Here is a 26,487-nt window from a genome sequence, read left to right on the forward strand (position 1 = left end):
TATCACATCTTCCCCTCCCCCTTCTTAAAATAAGCCAGATATTCAAATATTTGTTTAGAAATAGCACATTTTTTTCTTATGATAATCCAGATGTTCAAATGATTTTTAAGTACTGGGAATTCATATCACACAAAAGAAGCCTTCATTTAAAAACTACAGCTTCCTCTGAAGAGGGATGCACTTTAAACAGAATCTAGGCCACTCCTCTTCTATCTGAATTGGAGTCAAAGTCTTACACAGTAATGTGTATTGGCTCAGTTGACATAGCAATGTGGTAAAAAAGAAATGACAGATTTCCACAGAGAACTCAAGATATTACAAAAACAGCCATAGATTAGAGGGCCTCAGCCTGCAGTCCATACTTGTTGGTGCTACCCATGGCAGATGGTGGGAGTCAGGTGGGTGTAAGAACCATATAAATGAAGCTGGAAATAGCCCACCTTGGCTCTGCAAACACAATCCCACTGTTGTTAGAGGGCTGTGAGGATACACATCTGACGGTGCCAATGATGCCTTGGGAAAAAGGTGCTCTGCAGGAAGGCAAAAATAAATTTGGCTAATCTTCCTGTGTATAAAGTGGACTGCAGTAGTTCGGCACTTTGGGGAGAAAACCCAGGTATTTTGCTGGTTGGCTCCTTGTGAGATACAGGGATGTTGTTACACTGAGCCCTCAGAGGACTTGAAAAGCAGAGTGAAGGCATCGATAAACCTCAGTGAGAGGGATCGAGCCTACAGAAGATGCTTCCTCCTACTCTGAGGGAAAACCAGGGGTATTGTATCTCATGAAGAAGTTACTGGAAGCTGCCGGAGATGAGACTGGTATGGGCAAAACCAATTCCCCTCAACCTGGAAACCAACACAATTCCAGCACCTTCAATACTGGGTATAGGAATCAAACAATAGGGTCTTAAATTTTTCATCAAGTCACTTTCACATTCACATGTCAGTAAGCCTTTTGGGAAGATCTTATTTACAGCGGTATTAAAATCCTGACACATTCTCCCTGAACAAAATATCTCCCCAAGACAATAGTGGAACTCAACATTTGAATAAAGACAAAAAGCCTCAAGAATAACATACACGCCAAGATGGACCTGTGAAATGCTCTTCCCTGATGGCATGGAGGAACTCATGGCTGAGAGTCCCTTAGCTGGTGAGCTCTGTCCCGAGGAACTATCCCGAGCTGGCCCAGATACATGCTGACCCCTTGAAAGTAGCATGACACCAGCTGCTGGCAGGAATTTGAAGAGAGATTTCCTCCTGCCATAATCAAGTATCCTGTGTGTGGTGTTGGTGGTGGTGGTAGAGGTGGAGGTGGAGATGGTGATGGGATTATCTCTCTTTTTGTTTGCATGAAGGCCTAGTGAGTTTACCTCTAAGCAAAATGTAAATGAGGTGGAGAATCCAGGGATCACACTAAGTTATTAGAGTGACAAGCAAATTTTAAGATATCCAGGTAGAACTTTGCCATTTAGGACTTATTGGCTCTCTCAAAAGCAAAACTAAAACAAATATAATTCCCTTGAGAGATAGTAGTTGTTATGCCCAGAGTTGCCTTTTTCATTATAATGCACTGAGAGATTCATATTCCCCCAAGATCAGTGCATTTTCTTTTTACTGCCCAGATCAGGCCAACCATCTCACAGATAAACTCATTCTTATGTGCATTATGAAAGAGATGAAAAAAAAATTCAAGCTGGTTTTAAAGGATCAATAGGGTGCACCATAGGATGGCTGGTGTTCATATCTGTACAATTCTGATGCATGCTGAGCTCACGTAGAATCACCAATGCATCTCCAAGTGAACTCTGCAAAGCAAAAGAGGAGCCACCAAGTGTGGTATTTTTAGAGGACGGGCCCATCTGTTATTTAAGGACCAATGTCAATGGCATGAACTTTTGCATTCAGCCTTCAAACTCTGGTGCTGCGCCCAGTTCACTTCCAAGACATATATAACCTTAAATCGTGCACTTGACAAAAACCAGCATTGGAGCATGTTAGGAAAATTAAGAACATTAGCCAAGAAGAGGAGCTGCCTAGACCCTTGTTCCCATAAAGCAGGTCTTACACATACATGCCCACATAGCCATTGTACCTTAATAATATTCAGGTAGGTGTGTGTGTGTGCGTGTGTGTATGTGTGAACACCAGTGACATTCTGATTTCTTAACACTTGTGGGTCATCCACCTTTCATTAAGAAAAAAAATGCTGATTTTATTCATTCTAAGCAAGTTTTGTGGGAAAGAGACATAGCTTTGGTCTGAGGTGATTCTATCAGTTACCCAGGATGAACTTTCTTTTTCTTTTCTTTTCTTTTCTTTTTTTTTTTTAGGCAATTGAGGTTAAGTGACTTGCCCAGAGTCACACAGCTAGTAAGTGTCAAGTGTTTGGTCTGAGGTCGATTTGAACTCAGGTCCTCCTGACTTCAGGGTGGTGCTCTATATACTGCACCACCTGGCTGCCCCCAGGATGAACTTTCTCTTCCTCAAGGCGCACACACCTCTTGTGACCAATAGTAGATTATAAACTCAGGTAGAAAAGGGTTTTCCTTTGTGTTCAGTATATGGAGGATGGAGACAGGGATGGAATGCAGGGAGTGCAGGGAAAGGGATCACTGAGAGCAGCACTCCCCGACTGTTTCCTCCTCTTAAGGTGCTCCCCAAAGCAGAAGTCACGTTTGGTTTAAGTGCTTGGGACTTTACTTAAAAGGCCAGTCTGAACTTTTTTACTTTGTACAGTCATTCCCAGAAAGAAACCCATTGCCTCAGCTTTCTTTGGAGTTGAGTGATAGACGCTTGCGAGGATGAGGGTGGTTGAAGACAGAATGAATGCAGTTACCAGCTGGGCTTGGACAAATAGGACACATCCACATGCCAGAAAGTCTTAAAATGAGGACGCCAAGCTGTTGTCCTTGGCCCTGCCAGGGTGGGGTGAGGGGTATTTCACTGTCAGAAGTTAATGTCAGCAGGTCTGATGACTGGTAACCATCAAGTTTACAGATATGTATAATATATATATATATATATGTATATATATATAATCCTCATTTATGTTTATTTTTTCTTCTTTTCTCTTCTTTTAAAAAAAGGCAGTTCAGAAGATTTACATGGTAATGGGAGAAGTGAGTAATACCAGCACTTATGGTTCTTATAAATTCATGTTTTGAAGACAGCATAGCACTCAAGTGGAATTCAATTGCTACGGTCGGTGAAACCTAAGGAAACAAAAGCCAAAAAAACAGGGAAGTGAGACAGGTGATGACATGACCCTCCACCCCTCAAAATGGGGTCCTCAGGCACACTTGTCTTATTTGTAATGCTCCCTTTACAACATCAATCAGTCAATAAACATTTGTTAAATGCTTACTATGTTCCAGGCACTGGAGATATCAAGACAAAAAAAAAAATAAAAGTCTTTTGCCTCAGGGAACTTAAATTCTAAAATCTCCAAAAGGTGGTTATCCAGTCTCTGAAGGCCTTTAGTGGTGAGAAATTTGCAGTATTTATATTGGATCATAAGCTTCTTGAGGAAAAGGACTGAACTTAAAAACCTAAAAAAAAAAACCTTTATATATATAGTATCTAGCAGAGTTCCATGACATAATGTGTCTAATAATTGCTTGTTGGGTATAATTGAATCCAATTTTTATCTTTGCATGTAAAAAAGACGAAGGCTCACATTGACCCTTTGTGTGAAGCAAGGTCAAATACCCACAGGGAATGGCAAAGAAACTGATGAATGGCTCTCAAAGAGCAAGGTCAGGGAACTCCTAACACTCTGAATACCTGACAGAGGCATTTTTACCTTTTTTTCCTCCTTTGTAACTAAAGACAAAGAAATGGACCAAGTATCAATTTAGGTTCCAAGTGATCATAGGAAAAGTTGCTACTTCTGTGGGCCTTAGTTTTTCTATACGTCACATGTTGATGATAAATACCTACTAGCTATATCTCAGATACTATAATAAGCCTTCTGCTCCTCCACCATCTTCACAATCATCCCACTGGAACCTTGGATTCTAACCTTGGATCTCCCAGCTCTGATAGATGAATTTTCATCTTATCTTGCTGGAAAGCAGGATTCTACACCACTTTACCATGTCATCCCCCACCCCCACCCCAACTTCCAGCATCTCTTTATATTTTGTCTCTCTATACTAGAATGTAAGATCCTTGAAGGCAGGAACTTGCTTGCTTGTTTGTATTTGTATCCCTACCACTTAATGCTAAGGAACAGTAGTGCCTGACAAATAGTAAGCATTTAATAAATGCTGTGTCTCTCTGTCTATATCTATCTAAGCTATCTATCTATCTATCTATCTATCTATCTATCTATCTATCTATCTATCTATCCGTTTGTCTGTCTGTCTATCTATCTACCTACCTATCTATTTATGTACCTACCTACCTATCTATCTATCCATCCATCCATCCATTCATCTAACCATCAATCATCTATGTTGATATCTATATTATCTATCGGGATAGTCAAAGTAGGTTAGACTTTGGAAACTGTAATGTGCAAGCCAAATCAAAGGTCATGATCTTTTTTGGTATTTGGCTTTCCTTCTGGGGGAGCCTGACAAGTGTCAAATGAGTAGAGATGATTCCTTTTTTCCTGCTTTTACCTTTCATAAGAATAGTCTCAGGGATGCCTGGAAACTAAATAAGCTAGGTATTTACATTTCTAAGGTATTTTGATAGCGCTCCAGGATGTTTTTGAATTTGGGGTTTATGTCTACCCTTCTCTGGGGAGGAAGAGGAAGATAGTGGCCCACGAAGAGAAGGCTTATTGTGGATGGCCTTCTGAGCTAGACTCTGTAGGTAGTTATCATTGCTGTGTGACATGTAGAGAAGCTGAAGGCCACAGAGGTAGCAACTTGCCTGTGGTCACGTGGCTAGTTCTAGGACTAGAACCCAAGTAAACTAAAATCTAAGGTTCCCAGAAAATGACTTTTAGCCCACATCTGACTTTTTTCCACTGAAAAGTATGACACAATTAATTTCACATCCCTAGGGAATAACCTAATGTTAAACTCTTTCCCTCTGACCTTTGATCCATAGTTCAGAACAGTAGGCTGGGAGTCAGGAGCCCTGTGGGTTAGTGTCTAGTCATTGAACCATCATTTTCTAGCAATGTGACTATGGATTAGTCACTTGACCTCTTTGAAGATCACTTTCCTCATTTGTAAAATGGTAATAAAATGATAATAACATTTCTACTTCCTTCACAGGGCTGTTATGAGGAGATTATGTTCTAAAACATCATAGACAATGTAAATTTTCATCATTGTCTGTTAAAAAAAGTGAGTACCTGTCAACAGGGTTTTAGTAAAGATGAAAATGAATTAAGATATTTTCACAGTATTTTGTAAACTCTTAAGCACTAAACCAACTATGTCTATGTGAGGCAGCTTGGCATGGGGGCTAGAGTGCTAAGCTTGGAACCAGGAAGACCTAGGTTCAATCCAGTCCTGAATACTTTTTAGCCATGTAATCATGAGCAACTCACTAAACCTCAGTTTCCTCACCTGTAAAATGGGGATGATGACATCTCATCACGGAATGCTTCGTTCCTTCACCACTTCTTCGTTTTCTTGGCTTCCTTCCAGACTTAGCCCAAATCCTACTTTCTACAGGAGGCCTATTCTGGTTTTCCAGCTGCTAGTGGCTTCCCCTTTCAGACTTACTATATAATTTGTACGTACCAAGATACCCACATGCTGTCTCTCCCATTAGAATGTCTGAGGGCAGTACCTTGCTTTGCCTTTCTTTGCATCCTCAGTGCTCCGCATAGTGCCTAATGGGTTCAAAGTGCTTTGATAAACTGCTTATTGACTGACTGACTCAAAGGCAGTCGTTGTCTGTCAAGCGACTCTGCAGACTTTTAAAGTACTGTATGCTTTAAATACCAGTTACTATTATTAATAACAACGATGATTATTATCTTTCCTCGTAACTACACCAAGGACATCAATCTTGAAAGCGGGAAAACTGTCTAGTTTAGAAGCTGACATTGCTTACTAGTAATTTTTAAAAAGTTCTTAAAAAGCATCTACTACCCACCTTGTTAGATGTCTACTTAATTCATGAACTTCCATTTCAGTGCTTTTAAATTCATTGAGCTCCTTCCGAATGGCAGCCTGAAATAAAGAGTGGCCCGTAAATATGTAAATAGAAAGATGGGAAGAAATACATTAGTTTTATTTCAAACAATACATTTTCTTAAGCGATGGAAATAAAAGGCCATAGAATGGATTCTTTTACACAGAGAATAAACAACCCAACACCTGAGAAGCCCCTTTAGAACCTACAAAAGAATACCTAGACTCTATAAACTGCAAATCATGGGAGGTAAATGCATTTCTTTTTTCTTTCCTGTCTCCCCTTATTCTCTTCTCTTTCCTTCTACTTTTCTCTCTCCCTCTGACTCTGTCCATCTCTGGCTCTGTCTGTCTCTGTGTCTCTGTGTGTCTATCTCTCTAAACCTTCTACATATAGTCATCAAATCAATAATGGATGTATATCTCCACAGATAAATCATGACCATGCTCAGACTTAAGTGTCAACTTTTTTCTTACTGAAGTGAATAAACAAAGTTGTTGCCAGCTACCAGGATTCCTTCAAAAACAAAATACAAAAATACATCGAGAAGTGCAAGAGTTTGCTAGCTGTCTCCCACTACCCCCTCCCCCTATTCTTTATTTATGAATACTTGTTACTTTATCAACTCCAAGGTAATATACTGTCATCAACTTGTAGAAGCTGGTGTATCTTTGGGAAAAAAATAAATCCCAATCTTTTCTACTCCACCCTTCACAAATTCATTCCCACTGCCCTGTCCAATGGTGAGGTTAGAACAGAGAGTGATCAGGTCCTGGTGGTGTTGGGCATAGTGGGGAGAGGATGAGGTTGAGCTTAGGAGAGGTCGAGGGTGAAAATAACAGTAAGAAGTTCTCACTTTTTTCTTAGGGGTCAAGACTTTAAAAATTAGATGTGTCCTTCATGTTTGATTTTATGCATAGATTGAGTAGCATGAAAGTTCAAGTATGGAAAACCACCAGATTCTCAATGACAGCACACCCAAAGGAAAGGAGAAAGAGGCAGAGAAGGGGAGGAGGTAGGGGCAGAGAGAGCATTATATATTATCCTAGCAAACCGATTATGACAAATGTATGCTCATCTGTCAGGTGTTACTGTTTCCTCTTCTGTTTCCTGTTCATATTTCTCTCTCCAGTCAAATGGGCACATTTTTGAGGAAGTAGATTATCTTATTGCTCAAATAATTATACATCATCTTATCATTGCATATTCACATAGAAATGTGCATATGTCTATATGGTGGCATCAATGACATCAAGCCTGTTCCTGAAGGGTGCTTTGTCTGGATTTGAAATGATTAGTCATGCTATGCTGTGGCAAGAATACTGGTCTTGGAGTTATTTGATGGTCTGAGTTTGAGTCCAGACTCCACCACTTTCACATAATAGCTATATGAGATTTAGTAATTCACTTGCCTCCTCCCTTTGCTGTTTGCTTTGCTGTGAATCCTCATACCACCCATCTTAGAAAGTCATCATGAGATGATATTCGCATTATGCATTATAGTCAGTAAAATAATAGAAAACTCCAGTGTTAGATTTGGAATCAGGGGACATGGGTTCAAACCTCACTTCTGCCATGTATTACCCATGTGACTTGCCTCTATGGGCTTCAGTTTCATTGTTTTTAAAATCAAGGGGTTGGACCAGATTTCTGAGGTTCCTTCCAATTCTAAATCGATGATCCTATCTTATGTAAGCTCTTAGTATCCCTTGGTAAACTAGCAGTTGCTGTATTGATTGAGAAGTGAGAGGAAAGTACATAGAGGGCTGGACACTGAGAAGCTCAGTTTCAATACCTGCTTGAAGCCCAAGTGCCATAGTAAGAGAGGATCGTTGTTATTGCTGTTCAGTTGTTTCAATTTGACCCTTCATGACCCCGTTTGGGGTTTTCTTGGCAAAGATACTGGAGTATCTTTGGTTTGCCATTTCCTATAGAGGAGGAGCTAAGGGAAATAGGGTTAAGTGACTTGCTGGGGGTCACATAGGTAGTAAGAGTCTGAGGCTGAATTTGAACTCAGGAAGACGAGTCTTCTCGACTCTAGACCCAAAACTGTATCCATTGAGTCACCTAGCTGCCCAGTAAGAGAGATAGGCCATATAAATTGCTTCCTTTACATGGAAATCTATTCTTCTGCTTTCATAACTGTCCATACAAAGCCGTAACTAGAAATTATACATTTAGAAAAAGCATCACTAAATTCACCTAGGAGAAGGAACAAGGATGGTGGTCCCTCATGAAAGTTTATAATTCATAAGAAAATAATACAAGAAGCTGAGTGTGTGTGTGGGGGGTGAGATGAGAAGTGGAGTCAGTCATTACATTGGCTTCTTTGCTACTGAAGGAGTGCATGTGTTAGTTTTTTGCACACTAAAAATTTTGGTGCTCTAGAACAAAGCCTTTGTCCTAGTTATAGCTCTGGTCCACACAATGACATCAATATATTAGGGCCAGGAGAGACAGGTACACATAGAAAGTACTGGTTGCCCAATCTACAGCCATGATCATGAAGAAGTTACACTCTTGAGGAATTTGTTATAAGGCACTCTTATAGAATTCATGATATGGAACTACTTTCAGAAGCTTTGGTCCAATTTGCCTAAATCTTTAGTCCCTACAATGCCAAGTGGAAATATGGAAGTTCTTCTTCCTTTAGCAAGGCCAACAAGGACCTAGACAAAAACAAGGTTTAGATGTTGCCATTCTTATCAGTGAATCTCCCATAGTCCTTTCACTAGGCATAGGACATAATGCATAGTGAGTTATTTCTCCTTCTCTCCCTCTCTTACTCTCTCTCCTTCCCTCCTTTCCCCCCTCTCTTTCTCTCTGTCTCTGTCTCTCTCTTTGTAGAATGAAATGTGGGAAGTGCAGGACATACTAAGGGTAGCACCCAATCCTTGCCAAGGAGCCCAGTCCTTGGCAAGAGTGTTCCCACTTAGATAGTACCTGGGACTACCAACACTTGGCTGTTCTTTAGGAATTTATTCCTGTTACCTTCAATCTAATGGAGACAATAGGCGCTAAAAGAGAAGGTAGAAGTAGGAAACATGTATTAAGCACCTACTATGTATCAGGCACTGTGGTAAGTGCTTTCCAAATGTTATTTCATTTGATCCTTGCAACAACCCTGGGAGGCTGGTGCTCTTATTATCCTCATTTTACAGTTGAGGAAATGATGGCAGACAGAGTTTAAGTGCTATGTCCAAGGTTCCACTGTTAGTAAGTGTCTGAGGCTGGATTTGAACTCAGGCCTTCCCAACTCCAGGTCCAATTCTTTATTCATTAAGCCATCTAACTGCCTCTATGAAGAGAAGGACCAGAGTAGCCCTAGCATAGATAGATAAGTGTTGTAGGGCTATTGTTGCACTGATGCTTTTGAGGGCCAGGATGAGAACAGATGTATGTGGGGCAATAATTGATTGGCAGTCTTGTAAAAATATTGAATTTTTAGTCAGTTATTTATAATTCAATCTATTTAGAATTTACTAAGTGCCTACTAGGTGTCAGGTATTGTGTTAGGTGCCAGAGTTACAAATACAAAAACTGAAACAGTCCCTACTCTCAAGGAACTAATACTGATCACCTGAAGTGGGGCACAGTATGTGCACTGTATGTTTTCTGAAGAAATCACTCTACCTTACTTTATTCTTTAAGAATGGGGGTTGGGTTAAGAGTATGGCCAAGAGGTGCACTGCCTCAAGATGACTGAGTTAAAAGTGCTGTAAGTAATTGCGCGTCACTGACTTTATTCAGAAGGCTGGCAAAAAGAGAGAAAGGCAGAGTGTGAAGAGTGGTACTGGTCTATTGGTGACCGGTGGTGAGGAACTAGGATGCAGAAGGGCGTACCTCTTTTGGAGACTGTAAGCTCCTAGCAAGCATATCTTTTAATTAAAGATCAGCTTTTGTACAATATCTAGCTTAGTGTTATATAGGGTGAATCAAAAAGTCTTAAAGTTTACTTTTGAGACTCCTTGTACATACACATAGGTTTTTAGTTAATTTTTAACTGATTAAACTACATGAAGTAGAATCAATGTGTAGGAGAGTCCTAAGCTCGTCTGGCCATTTAGCAACCCCTCTGCAAACATGATTACTATTAAAATTACAGTAAATTACAGTAAAAACTCATTGAGATTCCACTAATTAAAACTAGTGTTAATGAAGACAGAGTTTTCAATCTAATAATCAAACATTTATTAAGGGCATACTATGTGCCAGGCACTGTGCTAAGCCCTGGGAATATAAAAAGTGGCCAAAAATAAAAAGTCCTTGCCTTCAACGAGTTTACAATCTAATGGGGGAGACAGTATGCAAATAAATATTTACAAAGCAGGTTATATACATGATAACTAGGAAATAATTAAAAGAGAGAAAACATAGGAATTAAGTAGGGTTGGGGACAGCTTCCTGAAGAAGTTAAGATTTTAGTTGGGACTTAAAGGAAGCCTGTAAGATCAGTAGTTAGGGTGGAGGAAGGAGTGTGTTTCAGGCATGAGAAACAGTTTAACTTTTATAACTCATTTTGTTCAAATGAGTTTTAAGTTTTGCAAACTTAAGAGTGCTATGTAAATGCTGATTATTATTATTATCATTATTATTACTCTATTTAAAAATGGGTGTGCTAAATGCAACAGCAGGGTAAATAAGATTTCAATAGGAATGTTAGTTTTTTGTTTTGTTTTTACTACCCTTAACCATTTAAGAATATACGTTTTAATTCAAATACTTATTACAAGTAATCTCTACCTCTTTATTAAAGCAAGTTCCCCAAGACATCTGGTTCCTAGCAGTAACTAGCCCTGGATATATCTTGGGCAAGTCACTAAATCTTTCAAAGCCTCCGTTTCATCATCTGTAAGATGGGGATAATAACTCTTGATCACCGCTTGATAAAGTTATTACGAAGATCAGCTGAGATTATGCATATAAAAACTTTAAAATACCATGTTGGTTATTACCAACTATTAAAAAGGGCAACTAGAGTCACAATATTCATTATTTTTGTGCCAAGTATAACATACTTTTTCTCCCTTTCTCTCTAGTTAATCTCAAAGAGTGAAGTTTAACTGCAATTATGTACACAATTCTGCTATATGTGCTCTTATACATTTTCTTACATATCTATTATGACCTGGCTGAAATGAACAGATAAATAAAAGAATTGGGGAGTTGAAAGGTGGCCTTCAGGGACTACCTGGTCCAATTCACACTAGCAACCCCACTGTATTACAACTGATAAGTGGTCATTTGGCCTTAGCTTGAAGACCTTCATAATATATCAGTAAATAAACATTAATTAAGCACCTACTATGTGGCAGGGCACATGTATTATTATTATTATCATTATTATTATTGTTATTGTTATTGATACTATTAGGGCAGCTAGGTGGCAGAGTGAATACAGTGCCAGGCCTGGAGACAGGAAGACCCATCTTCCTGAGTTCAAATCTGGCCTCGACACTTCCTAGTTGTGTGACCCCGGTCAAGTCACTTCACCCTGTTTGCCTCAGTTTCCTCATCTGTAAAATGAGCTGGAAGAAGAAGAGGAAATGGAAAATTACTCCAGCATCTTTGCCAAGAAAACCCAAATGGGATCACAAAGAATCAGACATGACTGTCTGAAATGACTGAACAACAACAACAAATCACATGCCAGGCACTGTGCTAAGTCTGGGGATACAAAGAGGCAAAAGACAATCCCAGCCCTCCAGGAGTCATCCATCCCAACTCCCATGGCCATCAAACTAGTTCAGACTTTCACTATTTACCTAGACTTCTGAACTGGTCTCCCAGCCCCCAGTATCTCCTCCTATCTAATTCATCCTCCATTTTATCAAAATAATATTTTAAAAAACCCATTATTTTTAAATTTTTTTTTAAAAAAATTGAGTTCTGAATTCTCTCCCTCTTTCCTGCTTCTCCCCTACTCATTAAAAAGGCAAGATTATGATATCAATTATACATGTGAAATCATGCAAAACATATTTACATATTAGCCATGTTGCAATAAAAAAAGCAAGAAAAATAAATAAAGTTTAAAAATTATGCTTCAATCTGTACTCAGACTCCATCAGCTCTTTTTCTGGAGGTGGACAGCATTTTTCATTATAAGTCCTTCTGAAGCTCTCTATCTCTTGTTTTGTCGTAAGTTCTTCCCTTATTCATAGCTATTATAAACATTCCTTGCTGCCCTAATTTGTTTATGATATCATCCTTTATGTCTAAAACATGCACTCATTATCATTGTACTGATCAGAATAGCTAAGTCATTCAGAGTTGATCATTGTACAATATTGCTATTACTGTGTACAATGTTCTCCTGTTTCTGCTCACTTCACTTTGTTTCAGTTCATATAAGTCTTCCCAGTTTTTTTCCGAAACCATCCCGCTCATCACTTCTTATAGCACAATAGTTTTCCACCATCATCATATACCACAACTCATTCAGCCATTCCCCAATTGATGGGCATCCCCTCAGTTTCCAATTCTTTGCTACCACAAAAAGTGTTGTTATAAATATTTTTGTACACATACATCTTTTTTCCTTTTCCTTTGATCTTTCTGGGATACAGACCTAGTAATGGTATTTCTGGGTCAAAGAGAATGCACTGTTTTATAGCAATTTGGGCATAGTTCTAAATTGCTCTCCAGAATGGTTGGATCAGTTCACAACTCCACCAACAGTGCATTAGTATCTGAATTTTTTCACATTCCTTCCAACATTTGTCATTTTCCTTTTCTGTCATATTAGCCAGTCTGATAACTGTGAAGTGGTACCTCAGAGTTGTTTTAATTTGCATTTTTCTGATCAATGGTGATTTAGAGCATGTTTTCATATGACTATAGATAGCTTTAATTTCTTCTTTTGAAAACTGACTATTCATATCCTTTGACCATTTATCAATTGGGGAATGACTTGTATTCTTATAAATTTGACTCAGTTCTTTACATATTTGAGAAATGAAGCCTTTATCAGAAAATCTTCCTGTACAAATTTCCCCTCAGTTTCCTGCTTTCCTTCTAACCTCGACTGCATTGGGTTTTTTTTTGTGTGCAAAATTTTAAAAAATTAATGTAAACAAAATTATGCATTTTACATCTAATAATGCTCTCTATCTCTCGTTTGATCATAAATTCTTCCCTTATTCATAGTTATTACAGGTAAACATTCCTTGCTCCCCTAATTCGTTTATGATATCACCCTTTATGTCTAAAACATATACCCATTATCTTGGTATATCTTGTGAGATGTTGGTCTATACCTAGTTTCTACCAAACTACCTTCCAGTTTTCCCAGCAATTTTTGTTAAGTAGTAAGTTCTTATCCCAGAAACTGGGGTCTTTGGATTTATCAAACACTAGATTACCAAGGTTATTTACTACGTATTATGTACCTAATCTATTCCACTGATCCACCACTCTGTTTCTTAACCAGTACCATATTGTTTGATGATTACTGCTTTGCAATACAATTTGAGATTTAGTACTGCTAGGCTGCCTTCCTTCACATTTCTTTTTCATTGATTCCCTTGATATTCTTGACCTTTTGCTCTTCCAGATGAACTTTGTTATTATTTTTTCTAGCTCTATAAAATATCTTTTTGGCAGTTTGATTAGTATGGCACTAAATAACTAAATTAATTTGGGGAGAATTGTTATTTTTATTATATTGGCTTGGCCTACCCATGGGCAATTAATATTTCTCCAATTGTTTAGATTTGTCGCTATTTGTGTGAAAAGTATTTTGTAATTATGCAAAATAATATTTCTAATGGACAGGTCTAACAGTGTCACTTCTCTGCTCCAACATCTTCAGTAGCTCCCTAGTGCCCACCAAATAGGTGACACAGATTATAGCTTTTAGCTTTTGGAGGAATCTTAGGGACCATCTAGCCAGTTCCCTTCATTTTACAGATGAGGAAACCAAATTATGGAAAAGAGAAGTGACTTGTACTTACAAAGCAAATAAACATCAGACTATGGAGTCAAGCTGAGCTCTTGTGACTTCACGCTGGGTACTGCTTCTACTACACTCTCTCTCCACAATCTGGCTCTAGCTTTCCATTCAGACATATTTCACACTACTCTCATTCATGTACCCTACGGTACATGGGCTAGATTGGATGACTTGTGAACCCCTACCCAATTCTGCCTCTCTCTCTCCTGCCTCTGTCTTTGTATGCTTAGAATGGCTCCCCATCTTCTACCACACAAATCTCCTTCTGTTGAAATCTTCCTCTTTCCTCAAGAACTAGCTTAGGTGCCACCTGGAAGCCTTCTCTAATCCTAGCCAGGAGCGATTGATTGCCCCCTCCTTGATTCTTAATAGAGGTTATTTGTATGACCTGTATGATTTCTTCCATGGATTCCATCCTATTTTAACACCACTCATATGGATACTTACTACCTGTGTGACCTTGGGCAATGTCACAACCTCTCTGGGGGAAAAGGGATTGGATAATACGCCCTTTGAGGTTCTCTCTCCAGCTCCAATTATTTGGACAAATATCTTACCTTCCCATTAGATTATAAACTCCCTGAAGACTTGGACTCTATTTTTTTTCATCTTTGTAATCCCAGCACCCAGTTAGGTATATTGCAAAAAAAAAAAAAAATCAATTTAAGGCACTTTTGCTGAATTATATTGAACTGAGTGAATCAATCAATCTGCAGTCATAAAGCCCTGCTTCCTACTCCCCCTCTCCCTACTCTGCGCCAGGCACCATGTTAGGTGCTGAGGATATAAAGACAAGAAAACAATCCCTAATTCTCACAGAGTTCATGTTTTATTGGGAGGAGACACCATTCACAAATGTAAGGATGCGTAGAATAAGTATATGCATTTACATATACTTAAATGTTAAATGAATACAAGAAGAAGCAGGCAATGGTCGTGACCCTTGGCATCTCCCTCTCCTTTTCTGTGGAATCAGCCTCCTCTCACCTCCTTTATTCCCTTCTGTAAAGTGGGTGCGATCGTATTCATCCTCTGTCTATGACTTTCCTAGAGTGGGGAGAATTAAGTCCAGCGACGATCACAAGCTATTTGGAGCGCTGGTAGAAGGTGTGATGGAAAGAGCTCTACTATTTTCCCAGCTGTCGGACCTCCCCACTGGCATTCAATTGCCGGCTGAGATTGTGACTAACACTCTGAGGCCCGTCTCATTAGAGAGCTCCCTCACACCAAGTGTGAAATGCAACAACAAATTCATCATCCCCGGGGCGGGAGCCAGACTCCGCTCTCCCGCTATTTTTTTTTCCCCTCTCCCTCTCTTGCGGCTCCGCTTACTTTGTCTGCGGCAGTGAGTCGAGTCCAGGGTTTGTCCGCTCTCCTGTCATAATCCTGAGCATCGGCCACTTCCACATAGTCACTGAAGCGAATGAGAATCTTTCTTTCACGGAGCTCTTCAACCGTAGGCCTCTGACTGAGCTGTAAGAGAGAGGAGGAGAGATTAGGTACCTAGTGCACTGTCACAGCATCCAGTGCTTTTTAGCTCTGGAAGGGACCTCAGATGCTCTCTGGTCCAATTGCCCCATTTTACAGATGAGGAAACTGAGGCCCAGGGAAGTTAAGGGACTTGGAAGTCACATAGGGAGTAATCATTGGTGGTGGAATTTGAATCCAGGGTCAATGATCTTTTCTGATACCACGCTTCCTCCATGCTGACTTATCTAAAGTCATAATTAGGGCCAGAGTCTTGTACAAAATTTGGGTCTCCTGACTTATAATCTAGAGTTCTTTACGATATGGTACCAACGAGTGCCATTTTCCTTTCTCAAGGCTATTTTTCAGGTTCTATAACTATGGACACAGGCATAGCTGCAGTCAGAACACTTGTTATGCAAAATAAACAAACACATTCTAGAGACTGTTCTTGTTTGACACCATTCTGGTATCATGTGGTTCTTGGCTAGAGCTGGAAGGTTCATTCCCTACTGCCAGTTGGAGGACACAGGGGGAGCAATGGGCATTGCATGGAAGCCAGATTGGGTAACAGGCTTGTGTAATGCTCCTAGGCCATTAGGACCTGGGGAGGTCTAGGCCTCAGGTTCCCCCACCCCTGCAGGTCTCTGGAGTCTAAAGCTGACCTAGAATACTAGGAGAATATACATAGAAACAGCAGAGGTTCTTAACCTGGGGTTTGTGAATTTGGTTGTTTTCTTCAAAAAAAAAAAGCTTAACCAAATTTCAATATATTTGTCTTCCTTTGTAATCCTACTTTATTTTATGTTATTTTATAACATTATTTTGAAAAGGGCACAGAGGTACATAGGCTTCACCAGACTGCCAAAGGGGTTCATGAGAAGTAGCTTGGGGTGGCACAGTGGATAGAGCTTTGGGCTCGGAGTCAGGAAAATCAGAGTTCAAATATGGCCTCAGATACTTATTAACTGTGTGACCCTGGGCAAGTCACTTAACCTCTGTCTCTGTCCCATTTTCTTAATTGTAAAATAGGGATGATAATAGCACCTATCTCCCAGGGTTGTTGAGAGGATCAAATGAGATCATATTTGTTTTGTTTTGTTTTTTCCTTTGGTGAGGCAATGGGGTTAAGTGACTTGCCCAGGGTCACACAGCTAGTAGGTGTTATATGTCTGAGGCCGGATTTGAACTCAGGTCCTCCTGACTTCAGGGCCAGTGTTCTATCCAGTGTGCCATCTCGCTGCCCCAAATGAGATCATACATGTAAAGTGTTTATTATAGTGCCTAGCACATATAGGTGTTATGTGAATGTTGATTCCCTCCCTCTCTTCCTCCTATGACACACAAAAAAGGTTAAGAACTCCTGGTCTAGAAGGTGCTGGAGATTACCTAATTAGACTGACGCTGATCTCTAGAGAAGCTTCAGAGCAGCTCTGGTCTCATTCGGTCACCCCAAGATGTGGAGCTGAAGCAGGTAGCATGACCTGATGTAACCTGCCTTGTTTCAGCGAAGGCTGTAAGGGGAAGGTGAGGCATTTGGGGTGCCCCTAATTATAACAGTTCCTACTATAATTATAAAAAATTATAAAAATAATAAAGCAAAACATTCATTAACGTCCACCGGTCTTAGAACAGCTAAGCAAAGAGGCTTGTGGCGACTATAACTCCTGTTCTAAGCTCCCTATCGCCATCGGGGCTGCAAGTAAGTGTAGCTCTCTTGGCATTTATGGAATTAGTAAGGCTTTCAATGTCCCACTGCCCTGCAATCCAAAATGCTGCATTCCACTGAGCTGTTTGTTGCAGGCTTTTTGGCATGAACAGCCAACTCAGTTTAAAAGCTAATGATGGGGAGTGGGATCTCTGCCCTTAGGTCAAATAAAAGCCAGAGCAAAGCGTCTTGCTGTGTGGAGCCCTTGTAATAAATGGATACAAAAATCCATCATTATTAAGACCGAATCTTTCTGCTGGGCCTGAATGAGGACTTGGGAGACACAACTGTGTGTTTGCAGTTGGCTATATACATGGTGTTAGGCTAGGGGCAAGGGGGACTTGGGGAGAGGACATGTGGGAGGGAAGATGTGTCCATAGTTATGCTCTGTGTCATCTGAGGGAATCTGATTCTTCTCCAAGCTCAGGTCTGTGGGGAGCGGTGGTGGTTTGAAGTAGGCCATCGGGTGGGAATAGGTAGCAGTTTCTTTCAACTTGTGGGCTTTTATAATAAAAATATATAATTTCACACCCCCCAAAGCCAGGAAATTCATTGAGACCAAAGAGTTGCTAGTTTCTAAAAGTCAAAACTAAGGCAGGGAGAAAGGAGGAAAGAAAGGACCACTATTCTCTCTAGGTTTGCTCTCTGGACACAACCAAACTAAAAATCTACCTTACTGAGTAGGAATGTTACGATGGACGCAGCTACCACTGCTACTAAAAAGCCTGCCAGGTACTATATCATTTGCTTTCCTGTCTTACAGAATTTATTATAAAATTAAGTGGAGGTGATTTATTGAGGAAAGGAAAGGGCTAGGAGGAACGTGTCTAGTAGCAGTAGAAAGACCAGCATCTGGCTTGTCTGTGATAAGGGCTCAAAAGAAATAGAATTATGGGACAGGAAGCAATATATAATCCCCACCCTGCTCATCAACTTCCTCACCTCAGCTCAGCCTCTCGCAATTTGGGGCTGCAAATAGAGATATGTGACCACACTATATTCAGGGAAGCTGCCTTCTCATGCTTCCCTCTGTCATACCACACTGCACAAAGTTGTCCCTTCACTCAGGCAGGCACCCACAATTTAGTTCTCAGGCAGCAGACTGATAACCATTGAGGGTGGCTAAAAAGGAAATGACGATGCAGGAAGTGATTTCCTTTGGGAAGTTGGGAGTGGGTTTTAAATCTTGCTTTAGGTACCTGAGAAAATGACCCAACTATTATTGCTTTTTAGGGTTGTTTTCTTTTGGATTTGCCTGATGCACCATGAAAAATTCATCACCATTGGCCCTGACAAGGACAAGTTATTGCTTAGGTGTTTGACCTGAGACTCTGTAAAGTTGTGTAAAGCTTACTTCACTCTTTCAAACAAACTTGAAATTTTAAGGAATTGGTATGTCTAATCAATCATGACTTTTAAATTTTAAAACTTCTTCTGAGTTCCTAAATTTTTTGGGGTATCTTAGGGGAGCAACTAGTTATTTTCAATCATTTCAAGTAAGCTGTTAGGCTGTTCCTTTTACAGACATAAGCCAATTTGTTTTATTTGCTACAAAGGCCAAGGAAGGGGTATAGAGAACCCAGGGGAATATGTCCAAGCCCCTTGATGGAGATAGTTTATGCTTGGTTAATGCTTTAACTGTTTTTGCAAAATACTTCCCTCCCATGGCTTTTATGAGGCAAGGAGTAGAAATATTATCATCTTCATTTTAATGATCAGGAATCTGAATCTTCAAAAGGTTAAATGACTTGCCCAAAGTCCTTTGGGCTTCACTGGATTGATAATCTCCTTTTTATGAATGAGATCTACCAGGTAGCCTACAGCCCAGGGTCATGGGGTTAGAGCTGAGCTGGTTGATTCAAACCCAGGTCCCCTGAATCTAGGCTCGGCTTTCTTTGCACTATAGGCTACACTGCCTCTCCAACAAGGTAGTGTTCTCTAGACTCATGGGACAGGGAACTGCAGTCTATACTACGTGGTGATGGCAACTGTTTCCAAAGTCTTCAATCTGGCTATGGTTGATCTCCAAAACAACGGTGAGAATTTAAAGGATTGAGGCCCTGTTTAAAGGTCTTTCCACACTTGTGATGCTGAGCAAGTCACTTGATCTTTGGGGAATGCTGTGGTGGCACCATATGTTTGGAAGAGCACTTAGGAAGGTGAGATTTGTAAACACAAATCATAATTTTTTAGTAAGGATGATTTTCACAGGTTCCCTAAATTGACTTATTTGTATAACTAATGGATAAAAGTAAAGATCCACTAATAAATATTTATTAATTTTAAAGGATCTGTTGTCTCCACGGTTTGGATATTGGTTCTCTGAAAATGCAGACTATAAGAAGCTAAGGATGTTGTGTTTAATAATAATAATAAAAATAGGTGCCATTTATATGGCATTTCAAGGTTTACAATCTCATTTTATCCTCATAACAACCCCATAAGGCAGGGGCTATAATTATCCTCATCTTACAGATAGGGAAACTGAGGCGGAAAGAGGTTAAGTGATTTGCTCAGGGTCATAACTAAGTGACTAAGAAAGGATTTGAACTCTGGTCTTCCTGACTCCAAGTCTGGCATTCTGTCCTCTATGAATGTGGTTTTCTGTCTTCTTCAGTGTCTCATAGATTCATTACTCTTGTCAATATCACCAAAGAACTAACCCAGAATAACTCAGTGAAGGGTCCTATTGTTAAAGAGGTCACTCTGATGGTTTTAAGAGGTTTTATAATTAGCACTTATATTTTTACAGGCATTGTAATACTTCAGTTGCCAAACTTTTGAACTGAGTGATTTAAAAACCAGTTTTTTTTTGACCAATTGATTTAAATTGGGGCTTTTGAAACTCCTTCCTTTGACTGAATAATCTCAGTATTGCATTCTTTGAATAATTCAGTCTGGATGGCAACCTAAGTGCATTTATCAGAAGGACAAGAAACATATCGTAAGAATGGAGAAATCCATTCTCTGATTACTGGAGAATTCAGTTTTCTGTCTAGATTGGTAGTTTTGAGAGACCCCTACCATATAGGGTTAAGGGGTCATGACAGTGTGTTGAAAATTTAATAATAGATTTTAAAAAATTGACTTTAATTGAGAATAAAATAGACAGGGAATGTCACCCTGTCCAGGGGACTCAGAATGACTAACCTAAAAAGTTGGGTGCAGGGTCTAACCAGAAGTCAGGGCTACCCCTCGCTAATGGCATTGAGGTTGCATTGCAGGTTGCTGATGGAAAATGGCCACCAAATGACCACTGAAGCAACACCAAGGCCACACAAAGGGAGGAAAGGGGTGGCCTGGCGTCTCCAATCAAGTCCTCCAGGATTATCAGTCAGTCCCCTCTCACCTTTCGGGTTAGCCGCCTCTTGATCTCTCGCTTCTCTTCTTGCTCTTCTTGTTCATTCCGAGCTGGAAGAGATACACAAGATTCTTTTGATTTCTTGTCAGTGGCCAAAATAGAGGTGCATCATCGAAGTTTTTATTTACGTATTTACTTCTTATACACTACTCTTACAGGGTACTTCACATTCCACGAAAAAGTCCTTCTGAGAATAGAATGGCCCCTGCCTCTAGTCTCTTCTGGTCTTTTGCCTTTCTTTCGTCATATACGTTAGGAAAGCTTTCCAAATTGTGTGTGCTCATTCAGCATGGTCTAAACAGTAATTATTAAACTTCTAATTGTGGTTTCTTTATTTCTTTTGGTCACCAGTCCCCACGCGATGAGTAAGCGTGTTAGCCTGGCTATCAGAGGATGAAAACAATCGTGATGTTACAAGAAACGCATGGAAAACTTTTGAAAAGGCTTTGGGAATGAAACAGGATATAGTTTTCTTCCTCCAATGTGGCTGCTGGTTTGCCTCATTGCCCAGACAACCCATTCAGAGTAAGCTACAACTTACAGGTTCATCTGCCTCACAGAGACAAGCCTAGGGCTCATTATGATATGCATCTTTCCCCTAACTCAGCATGGGGACAAAATTGAGGGTACCTAAAGGGGACCACCTGCTACAAAAAAAAGCAAAAAAGCTAAAACTGACGCTAAGACCTCAGTGGAGGTCAGACAGGAGAAATCCCAGAAACTTCTACTTTCAGAAATTCCCTGAATAAACCCTTAGAATTATCCAGATAACCAATGTGGTGTTTCTGGGTCTGGGCTGTTAAATGGATGTATGCAGCAGCATGTGGCTATTTGCAGTCTCATATGAAGTCTCATATGCGAGCCCCGAGGGCTCAGGAAATTAATTCACGAATGTGCTACTGTAGGGTTAGTGAGGTAGAAGGATTAATCGCTCATTTTTTAAGAACCAGATGCAAGATGGTTGAGGAAAGAAAGCTCAGGCTTGGAGGGCAACAAGCCTTCTCTCTGGTTCACTGAAGGCCCTTACTAAATCATCCTATCCTAGAAGTCAATGCAGAACAGTGGAAAGAGCACTGGCTCTAAAATCAGAAGACCTGGATTCAAATTCTACTTCAGTATGAACTTGGGCAAGTCACTTAACTCCTGGGGCCTCAGTCTTCTCACTTGTGAAAGGAAGAGGTTGTATTAGATGATTTCTGAGCCCCCTTCCAGTTCTAGCACTAAGATTCTATGATCATTTGGTATTCCCACACTGAGATACAGAAATAATGGGACAATGCCTCAGAGGACCCAGCATATAGCAGGCATTTAATAAGTGCTTGTTGATTTGACAGATTGCTTCTTGCTTATAGGATATCAAACAGTTAATAGTGGCACAGGGAAACATTTTAAAGAAGTTTTGATTGACTGAACTTCTGAGAGGGAGCAAAAACAAAAGATGCTTATCTTTTCTCATTTGCATATGGAAAATTGGGCACCTAGGTAGATCCAGTGCTGGACCTCGAGTCAGGAAGACCTGAGTTCAAGATTGGCCTCACGCACTGACTAGCTGTGTGACCCTGGGCAAGTCACTTAACCCTGTTGGCCTCAGTTTCCTTCTCTGAAAATGAGATGGAGAAGGAAATGGCAAATCACTCCAGTATCTTTGCCAAGAAAACTCCAAATGGGGCCATGAAGAGTTGGACAAGACTGAAAACAAACAACAATAAATATGTTGAATATATGTGTGTGTGTTGTACATATATATATATTATATATATATATAGAGAGAGAGAGAGACAGAGACAGAGAGATAGAGAGAGAGACAGGCAGAGACAGAGAGATAGCAACAGAGAGACAGAGAGACAGAGACAGAGAGAGAAAGAGAGAGAGAGAGAGAGAGAGAAATCAGAGATTACCTAGTACAAAATCTATTTCACAGATGAGGAGGAAACTGCTGCACAGGGAGGTTAAGTCATTTGCCTAAGGATATACATGTCACAGTGAACAGTAGACCTAAGATTTGAACCCAGTTCCTTTGACCCTAATCCACTGTCTACTGTTCCAAACTGGCTTGGTCAAGGTAACAAAGTTAGAAAGTGAAACCAGGAATAGAGCCAGGCTGCCACGCTTACCAATGACATTTACATAGATTAGATTCAACTCACAGTGAAGGGACAATTCCCTGATCAAAGCCAATCTTATGTGAAAGCAGAGTAAGAAGTTGGTTGCCTACATGATGTGATTTGAGGAATGTCATCAAAAGGCTATATACTTCCCCCCCCAAAAAAAAATTTTGACCAAACCTAATGATTACCAAAAAGATTTTTTCTCACTAGCCTGATACAATATTGAAAATTACCATTTTTAGGGATTATATAGGGTTTAAAGATTATTTCCTATGAGTCACCTTTCAAAATGTAATATACCTCTTGGAAAGAAAATACATTAAGCCACTACTAAATCATTAACATAATTTATGACATATAAATTATTGTGTTGGAAATTAGGGTTACTTCACAAGGCAGGAGTGGCCATGAAAGGTGAGACACTGGAGAGAGAAATTCTGAGTGAGGAAGAAGGACTGAAGGGGAAACTCGTAGCACTCCGACCTTCTAAGATGTCAGGCATGGATGGTGTGTCCCCAGAGGTGTTGGGGGTTTGGAATGGGAAGAGAGAGACCTTCTTGAAAAGACATGGCAGAAACACAAGAGCACTGGGCCCCTGGATTCCTGGGTGTAGAGGTGATAGGTCACAGCCAAAGTCAAAGTTCAAAGAAGCACAGAATGCTGGATACCTTAAAGATAATCTTGTCCAGTCCTCTCATCTTATGAGTGAGAAAGAGGTCAAGTGACTTGCTGAAGAGAGCACAGGTAAGACAGGACTCAGGTCTCCTGATGTCTAGGCCAGTAGCATTTTTTTTTTAATACACCACACTGCCTTCACCCAACCTTGCATTTTTGCTGAAGACTGACTAACCTTGCAGATGATTATATGGGACAAACCTCAGGTCGGAAGTGAACTCCCTCTGATTGCCATTGACCAGTGCCCAGAAGCCATGGGGCATACATTCCATGAACAGCATGGTGGGCTTGGGAATCTTAGCTGGCCCACTAACAAAGCTCCTGAAATGAAAACCTAGACTGCCTAAAGCCTCCTCTGGAGATAAAAGCACTTTCTAAACAGGAGGAATGTAATAAATACAGGAGTTGTCATAGGGAGGGTCAATGACCTCACTACTGTGGTCAGTGTCAGTTAATAGTGTTCATTATGTGCTCATATACCTAGGATGTTGCTGTACAAGAAGTAGAAGGGGGTTTGTCACTGAGCAGGTTGGGCCTAGTCATTATTTATATGTCTCTTAAAGGTTTGCGAGGGCAGTCAGGTGGTATAGTAGAAAGAGTGCCGGGCCTGGAGTCAAGAAGACCTGAGTTCAAATCTGGCCTCAGACACTTATTAGCTGAGTGACCCTAGGCAAGTCGCTTCACCCTGTTTGCCTTGGTTTCCTCATTTGTAAAATGAGCTGCAGAAGGAGATAACCCCAAATGGGGTCAGGAAGAATCAGACGTGACTGAAATGACCGAACAACAACAACGACGATTTGCTGAGTGCTTCACACTCACTGATTGTCTCATTTGGTCATCGTAACAGTCCTGGCAAGACTGGTCTACGGTATGATTCGCTTCATTTTCTAAATAAGGAAACTGAGGCTCAGAAAGGTTGTTGCTCGTCCAGGGTTCACAGATTGAGAACTGGAAGAGACCCTAGAGGCCATCTAGTCCAATTCTCTCATTTTACAGATGAGGAAACTGGGGTACAGAGAAAGATCAATTGATTTGGCTAAGTTTACATAGCTAGGATATGACTGAGGTAGGATTTAAATTTAGATCTAATTCTAAATCCAGTTCTGGAAGTTCCAATTTATGATTTCTGTCTCTACTGCCAGATCATTGTCTCTTTTCTCCCTCTCTTTTACCGTAATAGCGATAGCCGACATTTATCGAATGCGTTAAGGCTAATGAAGTGCTTTGTGTACATGCACTATCTTGTTTAATCCTCACAACAATGGCAGTATAAGTATTATTACTGCCATTTTATAGATGAGGAAACAGACTCAGAGAAATATAGCGGTGTTTCCTAAGTTGCTGATGTTTAGTTGCTTTTTTTTTTTTCCAGTTGTGTCTAACTCTCTGTGATCCCATTTGTGCTTTTCTTGGCAGAGATACTGGAGCAGTTTGTCACTTCCTTCTCTGGCTCATTTTACAGATGAGGAAACTGAGGCAAGCAAGTTTAAGTGACTTACCTAGGGTCACATAGCTAGGAAGTGTCTGAGGCCAAATTTGAACTCAGGTAGATGAGTCTTCCTGACCTTAGGCAGGATACTCCATGTACTAACTGTCTTTAAGGTCACACAATTAATATAGTTGCCAGGATCAGTGCTCAAACCCCGTACTCTGGGTACTACAATCCAATTCCTTTTCTCCTTTACTGAATGGCCTAAGAAGATCCAAAGCACACAATAAGAACCACAAAATCTATCTGAAGGAGCTAGAATTCTCTAGAATTTCTAAAAAATGATCAATTAAAAAAAGTCTGCCAGAATTTTGTCCTTCATGGTTTGGGGTGAGTTTTAGAAAAACTCTGGATTTTAGAAAATGGCTAAAGGACCAAGACTTGAATTTCGTCAGGCATGGCTTGAAGTAGCAGGGCTTTTGGGGGGAAGGACACTCTGAGCTGTGGAGCAGGGAACAGGGAAAAAATAGTTTAAACAAGCCTCCTTTTTTCTCAACCCCAGATTTCCTCAGTCTATAGCTAAATCTCTGCCTGCTTCAGGAATGGATGCCACCCACATCCCAGCCTGCCAGGCTAGCAGTCTAGGTAAGAAATGTCTCAGATAGGTAATGAGCCCTGGAATAAGGAAGACAGGCCTGGATCTGAGACCAGTTACTAATTGCGGTACCACAGACAAGTCACTTAACCTCAGTGTACTTCCTCGACATGGCTGACTGGCTGTCAAGCTGGGAATTGGGGGGGAGGGTGCTGTGGGATTTTCATCCCATTTCCTAGACAGCCTTATCACTGCTTCTGAAACAGAATGCCTATCAGACTGCTGGACTTGCAGTCAGGAACACCAGGATTTGAATTCTACCTGAGACACATCCTAATTATGTGTAACTCTGGGCAAGTCACGTCACATCAGCCAGCCTCAGTTTTTTTATCTGTAAAATGGGGATAACAATCTGTCATGCTTTACCTCACAGGCCTGTGAGGGTCGAGTGAGATAATACTTTGTAAATCTTAACTTGCTGTATAAATGCCAAGAGTTATTATTGTTGTCATGTGGAAAGTAAGCATTTCCATGAAGGTTATTTCAGTTTGCTCAGAGGTAGTGTGGTGATGGTGAAAGAGAACTGTCTCCAGGGATAGAGGGCCAAAGTTTAAATCCTGTCTCTGATAATACTTCCATGACTTTGGCACGACCCTTCACATCACAGCCCAAGGGCTGTAGGTTCCTTATCTATAAACTGAGATGTTTGCCCTTCATGGCCTCAGAGATCTCTCCCAGTTCTGACTCTATGGTGCTTGGCTAGGCCCAGTTGGGAAAGCCTTATTATAGGGACACCATTTTTACCGCAAACTCTGAAATCTCAAACTGTGCTTCAAAAGATGAACATGGCCTTGAGATTTGGTGCTTCTTGGGGCCAAGGGAGAAGAAGAAATGGGATATAATAAAGGTGGCTTGCTTATATTTGTGGCTGTTTGATTTCTGAGATAAACAGGAGACCTCAAGCAGGTTTATTTTTTTCTGTCTTTTCCTATCTCCAGTTTTCACAATGACAAGTATATAATGGATCAGAGAAGATCAGACGGGAGCTGAAGAGCTCGAAACCATCTCAATGGAATTTTCCCCCT

At 40.4% G+C, this 26,487-nt stretch overlaps 1 protein-coding gene across 1 annotated transcript in view; it reads right to left on the reverse strand.

The window, feature by feature from the left end:
- Window positions 1-2,391: 2,391 nt before the first annotated feature.
- Window positions 2,392-26,487, reverse strand: part of PHACTR1 (phosphatase and actin regulator 1) — a 242,340-nt gene continuing 218,244 nt past the window's right edge. The window contains exons 9-12 of the mRNA XM_027877093.1: window positions 20,584-20,645; window positions 15,392-15,532; window positions 6,067-6,143; window positions 2,392-3,215 (exon numbers count right to left, since the gene is read on the reverse strand). Of these exons, the coding sequence (XP_027732894.1) occupies window positions 3,200-3,215; window positions 6,067-6,143; window positions 15,392-15,532; window positions 20,584-20,645 (296 nt within the window). The 3' untranslated portion in view covers window positions 2,392-3,199. The remainder of the gene's footprint in view (window positions 3,216-6,066; window positions 6,144-15,391; window positions 15,533-20,583; window positions 20,646-26,487) is intronic.

This window comes from Vombatus ursinus, unplaced genomic scaffold, assembly GCF_900497805.2.
Source record: "Vombatus ursinus unplaced genomic scaffold, bare-nosed wombat genome assembly UNPS02000577.1, whole genome shotgun sequence".
Classification (NCBI taxonomy): domain Eukaryota; kingdom Metazoa; phylum Chordata; class Mammalia; order Diprotodontia; family Vombatidae; genus Vombatus; species Vombatus ursinus.